The sequence below is a fragment of the Silurus aristotelis genome, assembly GCF_946808225.1.
Source record: "Silurus aristotelis genome assembly, chromosome: 27".
Taxonomy (NCBI): Eukaryota; Metazoa; Chordata; class Actinopteri; order Siluriformes; family Siluridae; genus Silurus; species Silurus aristotelis.
The window spans coordinates 6937139-6949140 of record NC_139600.1 but is presented as its reverse complement, the minus strand read 5'-3'; the positions used below and the strand labels follow the sequence as shown (position 1 = coordinate 6949140).

The 12002-nt window shown below is 40.0% G+C and overlaps 1 protein-coding gene and 1 long non-coding RNA gene across 3 annotated transcripts in view; one reads left to right on the top strand and one right to left on the bottom strand.

Annotated features, from left to right (window-relative positions):
• fam184b (family with sequence similarity 184 member B) overlaps nt 1–7851 on the bottom strand; it is a 37192-nt gene extending 29341 nt beyond the window's left edge. Inside the window, exons 1-3 of one of the 2 annotated variants that reach the window (XM_083532529.1) lie at nt 7405–7851; nt 2731–2910; nt 2000–2650 (exon numbers count right to left, since the gene is read on the bottom strand). In XM_083532529.1, coding sequence (XP_083388655.1) covers nt 2000–2650; nt 2731–2910; nt 7405–7524 — 951 coding nt within the window. In that variant the 5' untranslated portion in view covers nt 7525–7851. The remainder of the gene's footprint in view (nt 1–1999; nt 2651–2730; nt 2911–7404) is intronic. The other variant, XM_083532530.1, reaches the window with a different exon arrangement.
• LOC310721220 overlaps nt 1–12002 on the top strand; it is a 91024-nt gene that overhangs the window by 62534 nt on the left and 16488 nt on the right. The gene's annotated exons all lie outside the window — the stretch shown is intronic.

Genomic DNA, 12002 nt, shown 5'->3' with positions numbered 1-12002 from the left:
AGCGCCCAGCAGTTGCAACTTGTTATTGATATAATTTTGATGGACCGTCCGATCACAATTACATCATTTTAACCACTGAGCTACCAGTTCATTCACTATTTTCTTTATACTGTACATGCTACTTCTTTGTAACCTCATTTAAACCATCGTATTAGATTCCACATTTATCAAGGAGACACAGACGCAAAAGCAGATAAGCGACAGATTCATAAACTTGAGGACATGTTAAAAGCTTAATATGTTTTTGGATCTGAGTTTGTGTTAAAAGGTTCTCTGTGTAATTCAGGTGGTTAAAGTATCTAAGTACCAGGGATGTTCAAGTCAAACCGGGACTTTTACAGGTATAAATATGGATGTCAGCAGGAAGGAGGAAAAGAGGAAGACCAAGGAGGAGGTTTATGGATGTGGTAAGGGGGACATGCAGGTTGTTGGTTTGAAAGAGGCAGATGTAGAGGACAGGGGGGGTATGGGGACAGATGATCCGCTGTGGCGGCCCCTAATGGGAGAAGCCGAAAGAAGAAGAAGAAGAAGTGTGGCAGTACTACATGCAGTAGCACGTTGCTAGTGTGTCCTATTACTTATAGGTGGTCCACATGTAGTGGGCCGATCCAAAGACCGTTAATCAAGATTACAGTCAACAGTGTTAGTGCGAGGAACAGCATGTGGTGATGAAGTTTCTTGTGAACGAATGCATAAAATCCACGGATATTTACAGAAGACTATCATTTGCAGTAAGACATTTGAATGGTGTAAACGTTTTAAAGGTGGCCATAGTGGTTCCCAGCCCACATCAGTCGTTCTTGTGAACATTCAGCATGTGAAACGCCTGATGGATAATCGACGCATAACTTGAAATGACACAAGAGACGAATCTTTCTGTGGGAAGGGTGAAATGGCTGTTCCCGGATGGTTCAGGCGTACTGACAAACCGTTTTATGACGAATCTTTTCAGGCATTAGTAAAACGCTGGATTAGATGTGTAAATGTTGCAGGGGAGTATGTCAAAAATAGGTTCCCACTCTTGGAAATTTCTCAAAAGTCTTGGTTTGACTTGAACACCCCTTGTGAATGTATATGTGTGGGTGTAAGAAAAAAACATATACTGTGAGTGTTTCTTTGTATCGTGTAAGTGTATTCTTTCAGACGTAACCACATCATCGTTTACCATGAAATACGCATTAAACTGAAACCAATCAATCGCTGAGGAATACTTTACTTAATCATAGTTTTAATGGCAAAAATGAGTTTACATGGTATCCCTGATCCATTCATTCAACCAGTCCAGCATCACTTACCAAATGTAGTAGAGTTTATAACTCTACTACTACTCGCTACTACTTTAGTTTTAGCTTTAAATTTTAAGAGCTACAGGCTTTCAGGCTTTTTTTCTGACTTGTATAAAAGTCATTACAGTCTATTTTTGTGTCTATTTGTGTAAGCAAAATGAGCACTGTAAGAAAAGTAAGCACTGGTAATTATCTTTAATTCTAGGTCAGACCCCTCTAATCTCTGTCTCAGTTAAAGATTGACATGTCACTCAAAGCAGTAGTCTAATTCTATTTTTGCACATAGTGAGTTAGGCACTAGGCACTTCCAGGTTTATTTTTAGCTACACATTAGCAATATAAAAAAACTGAAAAAGTAGTAGCAACTCTGAAAGGATGGACGATAATTTTTCAAGTTCAATTTATGAATATATGTAAATTGGTCACGAATACAAATAAAATGTCACGATAGCATCATCACCATATGTGAAGAAATCTTTAAATCGCAAATGGGATTTTGGGTTTAAATAATTTTAAGTTGTCCACATACTTTTACCTATATAATGTGAATGAAGAAAGAGTTTCATGTGTTTTATATATAAAATAAACTGTTTACCGATCAGCACAATGAGCCACCAAAATCATTATTCATAAGCAGTCATGTTTAGTAAGCTTGATATGAATGTGTGTGTGTGTGTGTGTGTGTGTGTGTGTGTGTGTGTGTGTGTGTCTACCTCTAATCTTGCTTGCAATTTACTGCTGTGTCTGTTGCACTCGATCAGTCTCTCTTCTTGTATTTCCAGCTCTGCCTCTGCTTTCTTCAGTTTCTGTTGCAGAAGTGAATTATGGGATTTACAGTTCTCTTGCTCTCTCTGTTGCCACTGGCTTATGTGATCATTGAGGCTTTGCTGTAAGGCTTTCCGTGCTGCTTCCTGTTCCTCCCTTCTTTCCTTCTCTACGACCTCCATTCTATTCTTCCACTCTGCCTTCTCTATCCCCCACTGTTCTTGTAATCGTTCTCTTTCCTCCTCTAGTGTTTTGAGGGCACTTCTCAGTGTGAAAAAACGTTCCTCCCATTCGTTCTCCACTTTCTTCCGTTCTTCTAATTCTCTCCTCTGCTCCTCAACTTCTTTCTTCCTCTCTTCTTCCTCCCTTCTCTTTGCATCGTCCTCCTTCTGTATGCTCTCGTCCCATACTTGGCGCAAGTGCTGACATTCTTCTTCTAGGCATTTGTTTTCCTCCTGGATTTGCTGCAGTAGCCTGCTCTGGTTGTCTCGTTCTATCTCTAGACTGTGGTAGTTTCGACGGAGGTCTGCTGCCTCTCGGGTTAGCACGGCCATACGCTCGGCATGTCTTGCTTCGGACCTCTGTTCTCGCTCTTCTACCTGGAAAACAGGTCAATACAAACGCTCGTAAATGGAATTAATGTCAATTTGAAGATGCATATATGTGTGATGAATTTAACCTCTTCTACTGCAGCCTGGAGCTCTAAAAGACGGGTCCGTAGGGCAGATGCGGGTTCCTCCCCCTCTTCGTAATGACTTGCGGTCGGCTGAAAGTTGTCCGCTGTGTCTGTGTTAACATGTAGCAGCATTTGCAATGTTGCTTCCTGCTCCTCATTCTTAGTGTTGAGAGAATATATTACCTATAAGCATACAGTAGAAAAACAAAACAAAAAAAACCCTTTGTTTTATAATGAATTTTATATTACAGAACACTATATGGACAAAGGTACTGGGACACCTGATCTTTTCAGCCATATGTAGTTTTTCCCTAATTAACCACAATGTTGGAGGCACACAATTGTATAGGATGTTTTTGGCTGTGGTAGCATTATATTTTCCCATCACCTGGTCTACAGACCTGTTCCTGCATGACATTGACCCTCTGCACAAAGCCAGCTCCATGAAGGCATGGTCTACACAGGTTAGTGTGGAAGATTGAAGTTGGCCTGCTGCAGACCTGAAACCTATTGAATATCTTTAAGATTAACTGGAACCTGCATTTCAGGTCTCCTCACCTCACCTACATCAGTATCTGACTTTACGAACACCCTTGTGGCTGAGCAAAAGTCTCCACAAGCAAAATCTAGTGAAACATCTTTCCAGAAGAGTGGAGGTTATTATAACAGCGAATGGAGAATAAATGTGGAATGGAATATTCATAAATCACATAACAATCCACATACTTTTATCCATGTAGTGTATATTCTATATATAATACAGATTATTATAATGCATTACTAGCAGGATTATTAAAAAATGTACTAAGCAGACATCAGCCTGTATTACACTGTATTACAGAAATGATGTTGAAGGACCTCTGTGTTCCAGGAGTGAATACCTTTGTAACGATTACAGTATATGTGGTAATCCTGCATGCAGTCCTTGTAGATGTTTCACATGAAAATTTACTCATACACTCACTAACATCATAGGCCCTAATGGAGATTTGTATTGCCCATCCCTCACTGTGCATTAGTGCACAAGTTGTTTATTGGCTTTGTTTCCTGTAAGAGATCTAATCAACTAAACATTGGAAAAACCAAGAGGAGCCTGGCTGTGTTTTATCAAGCAAATTCTTACCAGAATAAAGGGTTTCTAATTCCCAGTGGACATGATGTTAATGGCATGTCTGTGTGCAATGCCAGATATTATGTGATATAAGAATAATAAAGTGAGCTCATCTATAGGTTGAAACCCCACTGAGCACCTCTATAATTGCCCTTTTATATACATAAATAGCATGTAATTAAATATTCTTTCATAATGTACACACTGAAAACCACCTGCCTAAAATTATGGTTATGTCAAGACATGGACTCTGTAAGACTGCTGAAGGTAAGCTGTAGTATCTGGCACCAAGACGTAAGAAGTATGTCTTGATAAATTGCCAAATTGGGTGCCTCTATGAGCTTGTTTGCGCAGCACATCCCACAGACTGTCAACAGTCTCTGAGACTGAGAGGAGAATCAAATCACACAGTTCGTTTGCTTTATCTAAAATTATTGACTTCAAATCTTTGTTTATTGACTACTAATGACATGATACTGAAATTGAATGATTTAGTAATTGAAGCTTACTTTACTACTACTATTTTCTTTTGACCGACTTGTTCGATCTTTGTTTCATGGCATGGTGGAGAGGCTGTTGTGTTGATGGTTATGCAGTGTAAAGGTACAATTTGATTTTGATTTTAGGAAATTAAACCTCACAAATCAACAGTTTTTGTCCTGGTGTTGAAGATTTGTGCATCTTTGAGCCTACGTTCAATATGAGTCGAGTATTCAAGTACTGTTCAAACCGGATAATCTAAAGATTTTATCTTGTAGGTGTAGGTTTTGCAGTAAATCTATACTTTTATTCAAGTATAGTTTTTAGGTAGTCTTTACACCTCTGGTGAATTTGGAGGCTAAATAAACACCTCAGACTCAGATAGAATGTTTATGTCAATTTTACATAGTATGAACACAAGAACCCAACGTTTTTCCAGCAGAACATTGCCTAGAGCATCACATTGCCTTTTTAGCAATTCTACCAAACCATTTCTCCTTAATAATCGAACCAGACCAGCTTACCTTCACACCAAAAAACATCAGCTTTGGTACCCATGACCATGTCAGCAGTTCACTGATTGTCCACTGTATTATCACATGTTAAGAAGTACCTCCAAAGACCTGCTGTTTCTGTTCTCAGTTATCTAACCATCAAAGTTTCGCTTTTATCAAAGTCTCTCAGATCCTTATGTTCGCCCATTTTTCCTTCTTCCAACACATCAGCTTTGAGAACTTTTAAGAACGGTGATTCTTTTCCCTGAAGTTATATCAGAAAATCATTCACAAATAAAAATACAAATGTAATAAAAAAAAGACAAGAATTTTCCATACATGGATAAAGTCATTCAATAGTTTAAATAAAAAATCACCATCGGCCATTTTTTTTACATTCATGTACAGCGGATTATACTATAAACACCTCAACAACATTGTCTCGGTCTTGTTACAGACTTTTATAAGAAACTTTCTTTCGGCTTCTACCATCAGGGGTCGCCACATAGGATCATCCGCCTTTTGTTTTTACGCTGGATGCCCTTCCTAACGCAACCCTCCCCATTTATCTGGGCTTGGGACCGGCACTAAGGCTTGTGGAACCCTAATGGCTGGGGTTGGTTCCCTGACCGGGGATGGAACCCGGGCCGCAGCGGTGAGAGCGCCGCATCCTAACCACTAGACCACCAGGGAACCTACAGACTTTTATCTTACACGTTTTTCAAAAGCATGGCTCTTTCTCTTCTTGTTGAAAGCAAACAAATAAAATACCAGCCAAACCGACAAAGTGATTTAGCACATCCTTTGTTCATTTGCTCATGTTCTTGTTTTTTTTTTTTTTACAAATAAAATTACGATTATTTTTAAATTTAACCTGAGAACAGCAGGGCTTTTACATTTCCCTACATTTAAAATTAACTGAGTATAAGTCTGAAAAACATACATTTACAGTAATCAATGTTCAATGTAAAGTTTTGGTTCGCAGAGCAAAAACTAAGCAGCTTCGCCTTTTGCAACGGGGGCTCTGGGTTACTGATTGAAAGTTTGAGGTTCAACTGGGAGCACCACCAAGCTGCCACTCGGGGCCCTTGAGCAAGGCCCTTAACCCTCCCTGCACCAGGGGGCGCCGTGCCATGGCTGACCCTCGACGTCAGGTTTATTGGGTTACGTCATCAGTAATTACGTATTAATAATTAGGGATTACGCTTCAAAACTTCTTCAAAGCGCTAGGCGTTCCATAACACGGCTTCGGCCCGTCCTACTCTTGTTAAACCAGTAAATCTAATATCCATAAGAAACAATTACCAGCTTTTTTTAATCATTTCTTGATGTTTGCACTGAACCTGAGCCCCGTTCAATCAAAATCACTGCTCATATTCAGACTCAACATGAGACGTATTCGTTCTACAGGTCGATGATATTCTCCTTCACAGTGGCCAAAGCAATCATGTGAACGTGGAAATGAGTCAGTCGATGAAATTCAGCTAGAACGATTTTTATCATTTGAAGAAATTCATTTAAAAAACTGAATTATTAGTAGTTAAGAAATGCATGGATTAATGTCAAGTCAAGTCAAGTCAAGTTTCACAACAGACATTGTCTCAAAGCAGCTTTACAGAAATCAACAGTCAAGGTGAATGGTGTGCATTTATCCCTGATGAGCAGCCATGGCGACTGTGGCAAGGAAAAATGTCTAACATAAGTTTGGGACACTTTTCACGTTCCTGATCCAGATCCCGGACATCCTGGTTCCTGTTTAATGATGTATTCTCATTTATTGAGAGAACATTTAAAGAGAAAATGCATAACCCCTTTTTTACTTCCACTACTGCAATATTCATCACAAAACGGTTCAATGACGTAATGGAACCTGTGCACTGACAAATATGTAGCAGGCGAAATTACATTCTTATAACTAATGATTTCAACCCATTTCAGATGCTTTCACGCTCAACAGTTCAGAATGTTTTATTTGCAACCAAGCCATGTGAGCTCTGTACACTTCCAGATTAGTGCTCTTTATAAACACCTCAACAACATTCTCAATGAGCACAATATATATCCGATTTAATAAGATTATTCATTCTGATCAAATGCTAGTGTTTTTCCTCTCAGCATGGTATGTGTAGTGAACAATTTTTTCTCACGTGCTCAAGTTTGAAACGTGCCCATGATGTTTAAACTTGAAATGGGAAATTAATTTATTATTATTATTATTATTAATTCAAGGTGAACATAATGATAATTTGCTCTAAATGTGTGCGTCATTCTTCAAAAAATTATTACAAGTTTCTTGCAAAAAACAAAGTTACTCATGCACTGTTCTTCACACGAGCTCCCAGACCTGTATGGGGAAAGACATTGTCATGATGACATGATGACTGATGACAGCTGACACGCGCATCTTTGCACGTTTTGATACCGGAGTAAGTCTTACACTCACGTGTGATTATTTGCATGAACACACGTCTTTATTACACCTAAATATATTTTGCAATCAGTTTTTTTTAATGCACAGATCAATAGATCCAGTGACACGCACCGGACTGAGCAACGTGATCTCCAGCATCTGAGTGCATCTACTGCGCCTACCTTAGTGAGCTGCGCTATTTTCTTGCACATTCTGGTGTGCATCTGATAATCATAAAGCTCCTCTTCCGCGCTGGAGAAGTCCGCAGCGGTCCCGTTACACGCATCCGGTGGCAGGCTCATCTTCCCCGTGCTGGACGTCACAGCCCTGGAGCCGGGAGTCTTCCTTTAGAATATGCTGACCAATCACAAATCTGGTGATCGCTGGGCGCGCGCGCTCCCGAGATCACGCCCGGTTATTATAATAACGGGATCTGGTGGATTTAATTTTTTTTTTCAGCCTAAAACACAGCGCTCACCGGGACTTGGCTTGGACAGCATTCTATGACAAGTTGTCCGTCGTTTGACCTCAAAACCCCGTGCAATCATAGTCTTATTCTATTGGCTCACACGGTTATAGACGCTGCGGCTCTCCCCTCCACCCCACACCCCCACCAAGCCCCGCCCCTCATACCCGCCCCACGCAGCAGCGGCATGCGCGCGCCTGGCCTTGCGCCGGTATTTGCAAGGCGGTGGTGACTTTATGGAAAGCCAAAATGTTCAATCGTGCATAAATTCGAGGATGGAGACACCTCACTAACCGTTCATTAACACGTGAAGCAACCGGATATCACACCACATCAAAGTTTCTGTGACCAAGCAGCTTCAGCTTTTGCACCGGGGGCTCTGGGTTACTGATCCAAGGATCAAGGTTCAAGCGCTAACACCACCAAGCTGCCATTCCGGGCCCTTGAGCAAGGCCCTTAACCCTCCCTGCACCAGGGGGCGCTGTGCCATGGCTGACCCTGCGCTCTGACCCTAACTTCCTAAAAAGCTGGGAAATTCGAAGAAAGGCGAGGGCGGCAGCGAGGCAAGGGGTGTTTACTAGGTCGCCTAGGGTTGTGGGGCAGCAGTAAACCCTCCCTGCCTCGCTGCTGCCCTCACCCATTTATTTACCTGTTTTTAAGCTAAAGTTTGTTTATGTTTACATACTCGAATTCAGGCAATTTTGCAATGATTATTAAATGGGACCGCCCCTTAAAATGTTGTGCATTTTGACACACAGAATATTTGTGGTGTTTTTATTATTCATATAATGATGCAGTGTCGGTGCCAGAGAATACAGAATGAGGAGGCCTCATGTTTAACTGGGGGGGCCTGGGAGGGCCTATCTCGAACATCTTAACTTTAGAAGAGCTGCAGACGACGAGGGGAGGAGGAATTACATTTTTGAAGAACAAGTCGAACCATTTTCTTTTATCCATTATTTAAGATTTTTTTAATTAAAACAGTGTTTTGGTAAATGTTCTAGACGAAATTCAGAATAACGATTTCACTGACTATTTAGCTACTGATTTACGTTACTGTCGTGGTGGCAGCGTGGATATAAATGGCTGACTATGTTATCACTGCATTATGGGTTAGTCATTTCTTTATTTTATTTACTTATACTCTTAATTATTTAACCAGTATTTATGGTATAATAAAATCAATTTGTAAAACATTTTTTTAATTATGAAGTTTGTTATTATTTTGAGAAGTAAGGGGGCACAGTGACTCAACGGCCCCCCAGGGCCCGCTCGTGGCGCCGACACTGTAATTATGCATTTAATTATTCATATTATAATAATTGTGGTTAAATAATTATTATTTGCTGTTTATCAAATTTATTTGAGTATTGCTGAAGAACTGAATAAATGTGCTTATCGTTATAATAAAATTTTCTGATTTATTAGTACAAATCACAAACAACTCTTCAGCCAATAACTGTATGTTTTGCAGTATTTGAATCAGTGTCGTATCAGAGAGAAAAACTGAAAAAAAGATAAATCAGGGCAGAAAACGACGATCAAGAATCAGTCATTATCTACACTGATCTCTTGATGCTACATACCAATATCCAATATTGATTAGATGTTTCCTGCAGTTGAAGTGCAGGAGCTCCAGGTCGAGAGAGAGATTTCTTTGGTTGACGATGAGGAATTACGAGTCACAGCCTCGAGTTTAATGCAGCACAAGTGTGAATTCTCACCATTTTCTGAAACCAGGTTTGCGTTTATTTACTGAAAAGAAAGACTTTTTCCGATGGTTTATGACCCTTTTGGTGCACCATGAGAATTTATATTATGATGGCAACCTGTGTTACTGCAATATAAACTGCTCATGTCGTTCCCCTGCACTCACACAATCATACTTTTCCCCTCCTTATGAGGACTTTCCATTGACATGATTACCTTTAAATATTATTTCACAAAAGCTGTAGATTAAAAAAAAATGCACATGAACACACCACCCTTTGAAACACTTCAGTAAATAAAAGTAATTTTATCTTGTGCTGTTGTAGAGTGAATTATTAATCTCATAGTAATGTGTATTATATAGGAATGTGAATTGATTTATTAGAAAAATATATATAGACATTACAGAACCTGGTCATTGCTACAGCCATATTTATTTCTTGCTTGTATGTGACTTCCTTTGCTTTTGACGTCAGTAAGAGAAAACCATGCTAGATTGAGGTTCAATTCAATTAAATTCATTTTTATTTGTATAGCGCTTTTAACAATGAACATTGTCTCAAAGCAGCTTTACACAGATAATGCGGTGATTAAAAATGAATATGTTCTTTATAAGTAAGTTTGTCCCTGATGAGCGAGCCGGTGGCGACTGTGGCAAGGAAAAACTCCCCGAGCATAGGGAAGAAACCTTGAGAGAAACCAGACTCAAGAGGGAACCCATCCTCATCTGGGTTACACCGAATGTCCATTTGTGGCAGGTACACAATGTTGCGGGGTGCAGTGATGATGATGAAAAGCAAACTGTATTCCTGAGTCAGTGTAGGAGACTTGACATTAACTACAGTCCAATCCATCCTCAAAGCTCCCGTTCTTACTCCGGAATTTCATGGAACCACCCAAGGTGTTGATGACAAACCTTCCCCAGCTGCACAGGGTGGCCTCCAGTCAAAGAGAACACTATCCAGAGGCAGGCCTGGACGAAGTGGGAAGATCCACAGAGGGGAGAGGAGCAGGAACAGTGATCACTGGAGCCTCAGGAGCATGTTTAAGCAGGTGACTGACTTGGTCATATAAGAACATTAAATATTTTGCATTACAAAGGTATTTAGGTTGGCAGCATTTGACTAAATCATGGCAAAAAAAAAAATAAATAAATAAAAAAAAATAATAAAAAAAAAAAATATATATATATATATATATATATATATATATATATATATATATATATATATATATATATATATATATATATATATATATATATATATATATATATATATATATACAGTACAGACCAAAAGTTTGGTCTGTCTCATTCAAAGAGTTTTCTTTATTTTCATGACTATGAAAATTGTAGATTCACACTGAAGGCATCGAAACTATGAATTAACACAAGTGAAATTATATATGGAATTATATACATAACAAAAAAGTGTGAAACAACTAAAAAATGTTATTCTAGGTTCTTCAAAGTAGCCACCTTTTGCTTTGATTACTGCTTTGCACACTCTTGGCATTCTCTTGATGAGCTTCAAGAGGTAGTCACCTGAAATGGTTGTCACTTCACAGGTGTTCCCTGTCAGGTTTAATAAGTGTGATTTCTTGCCTTATAAATGGGGTTGGGACCATCAGTTGTGTTGTGCAGAAGTCAGGTGGATACACAGCTGATAGTCCTACTGAATAGACTGTTAGAATTTGTATTATGGCAAGAAAAAAGCAGCTAAGTACAGAAAAACGAGTGGCCATCATTACTTTAAGAAATGAAGGTCAGTCAGTCCGAAAAATTGGGAAAACTTTGAAAGTGTCCCCAAGTGCAGTCACAAAAACCATCAAGCGCTACAAAGAAACTGGCTCACATGCGGACCGCCCCAGGAAAAGGAAGACCAAGAGTCACCTCTGCTGCGGAGGATAAGTTCATCCGAGTCACCAGCCTCAGAAATCGCAGGTTAACAGCAGCTCAGATTAGAGACCAGGTCAGTGGCACACAGAGTTCTAGCAGCAGACACATCTCTACAACAACTGTTAAGAGGAGACTGTGTGAATCAGGCCTTCATGGTAGAATATCTGCTAGGAAACCACTGCTAAAGAAAGGCAACAAGCAGAAGAGACTTGTTTGGGCTAAAGAACACAAGGAATGGACATTAGACCAGTGGAAATCTGTGCTTTGGTCTGATGAGTCCAAATTTGAGATCTTTGGTTCCAACCACCGTGTCTTTGTGCGACGCAGAAAAGGTGAATGGATGGACTCTACATGCCTGGTTCCCACCGTGAAGCATGGAGGAGGAGGTGTGATGGTGTGGGGGTGCTTTGCTGGTGACACTGTTTGGGATTTATTCAAAATTGAAGGCATACTGAACCAGCATGGCTACCACAGCATTTTGCAGCGGCATGCTATTCTATCCAGTTTGCGTTTAGTTGGACCATCATTTATTTTTCAACAGGACAATGACCCCAAACACACCTCCAGGCTGTGTAAGGGCTATTTGACCAAGAAGGAGAGTGATGGGGTGCTGGGCCAGATGACCTGGCCTCCACAGTCACCGGCCCTGAACCCAATCGAGATGATTTAGGGGTGAGCTGGACCACAGAGTGAAGGCAAAAGGG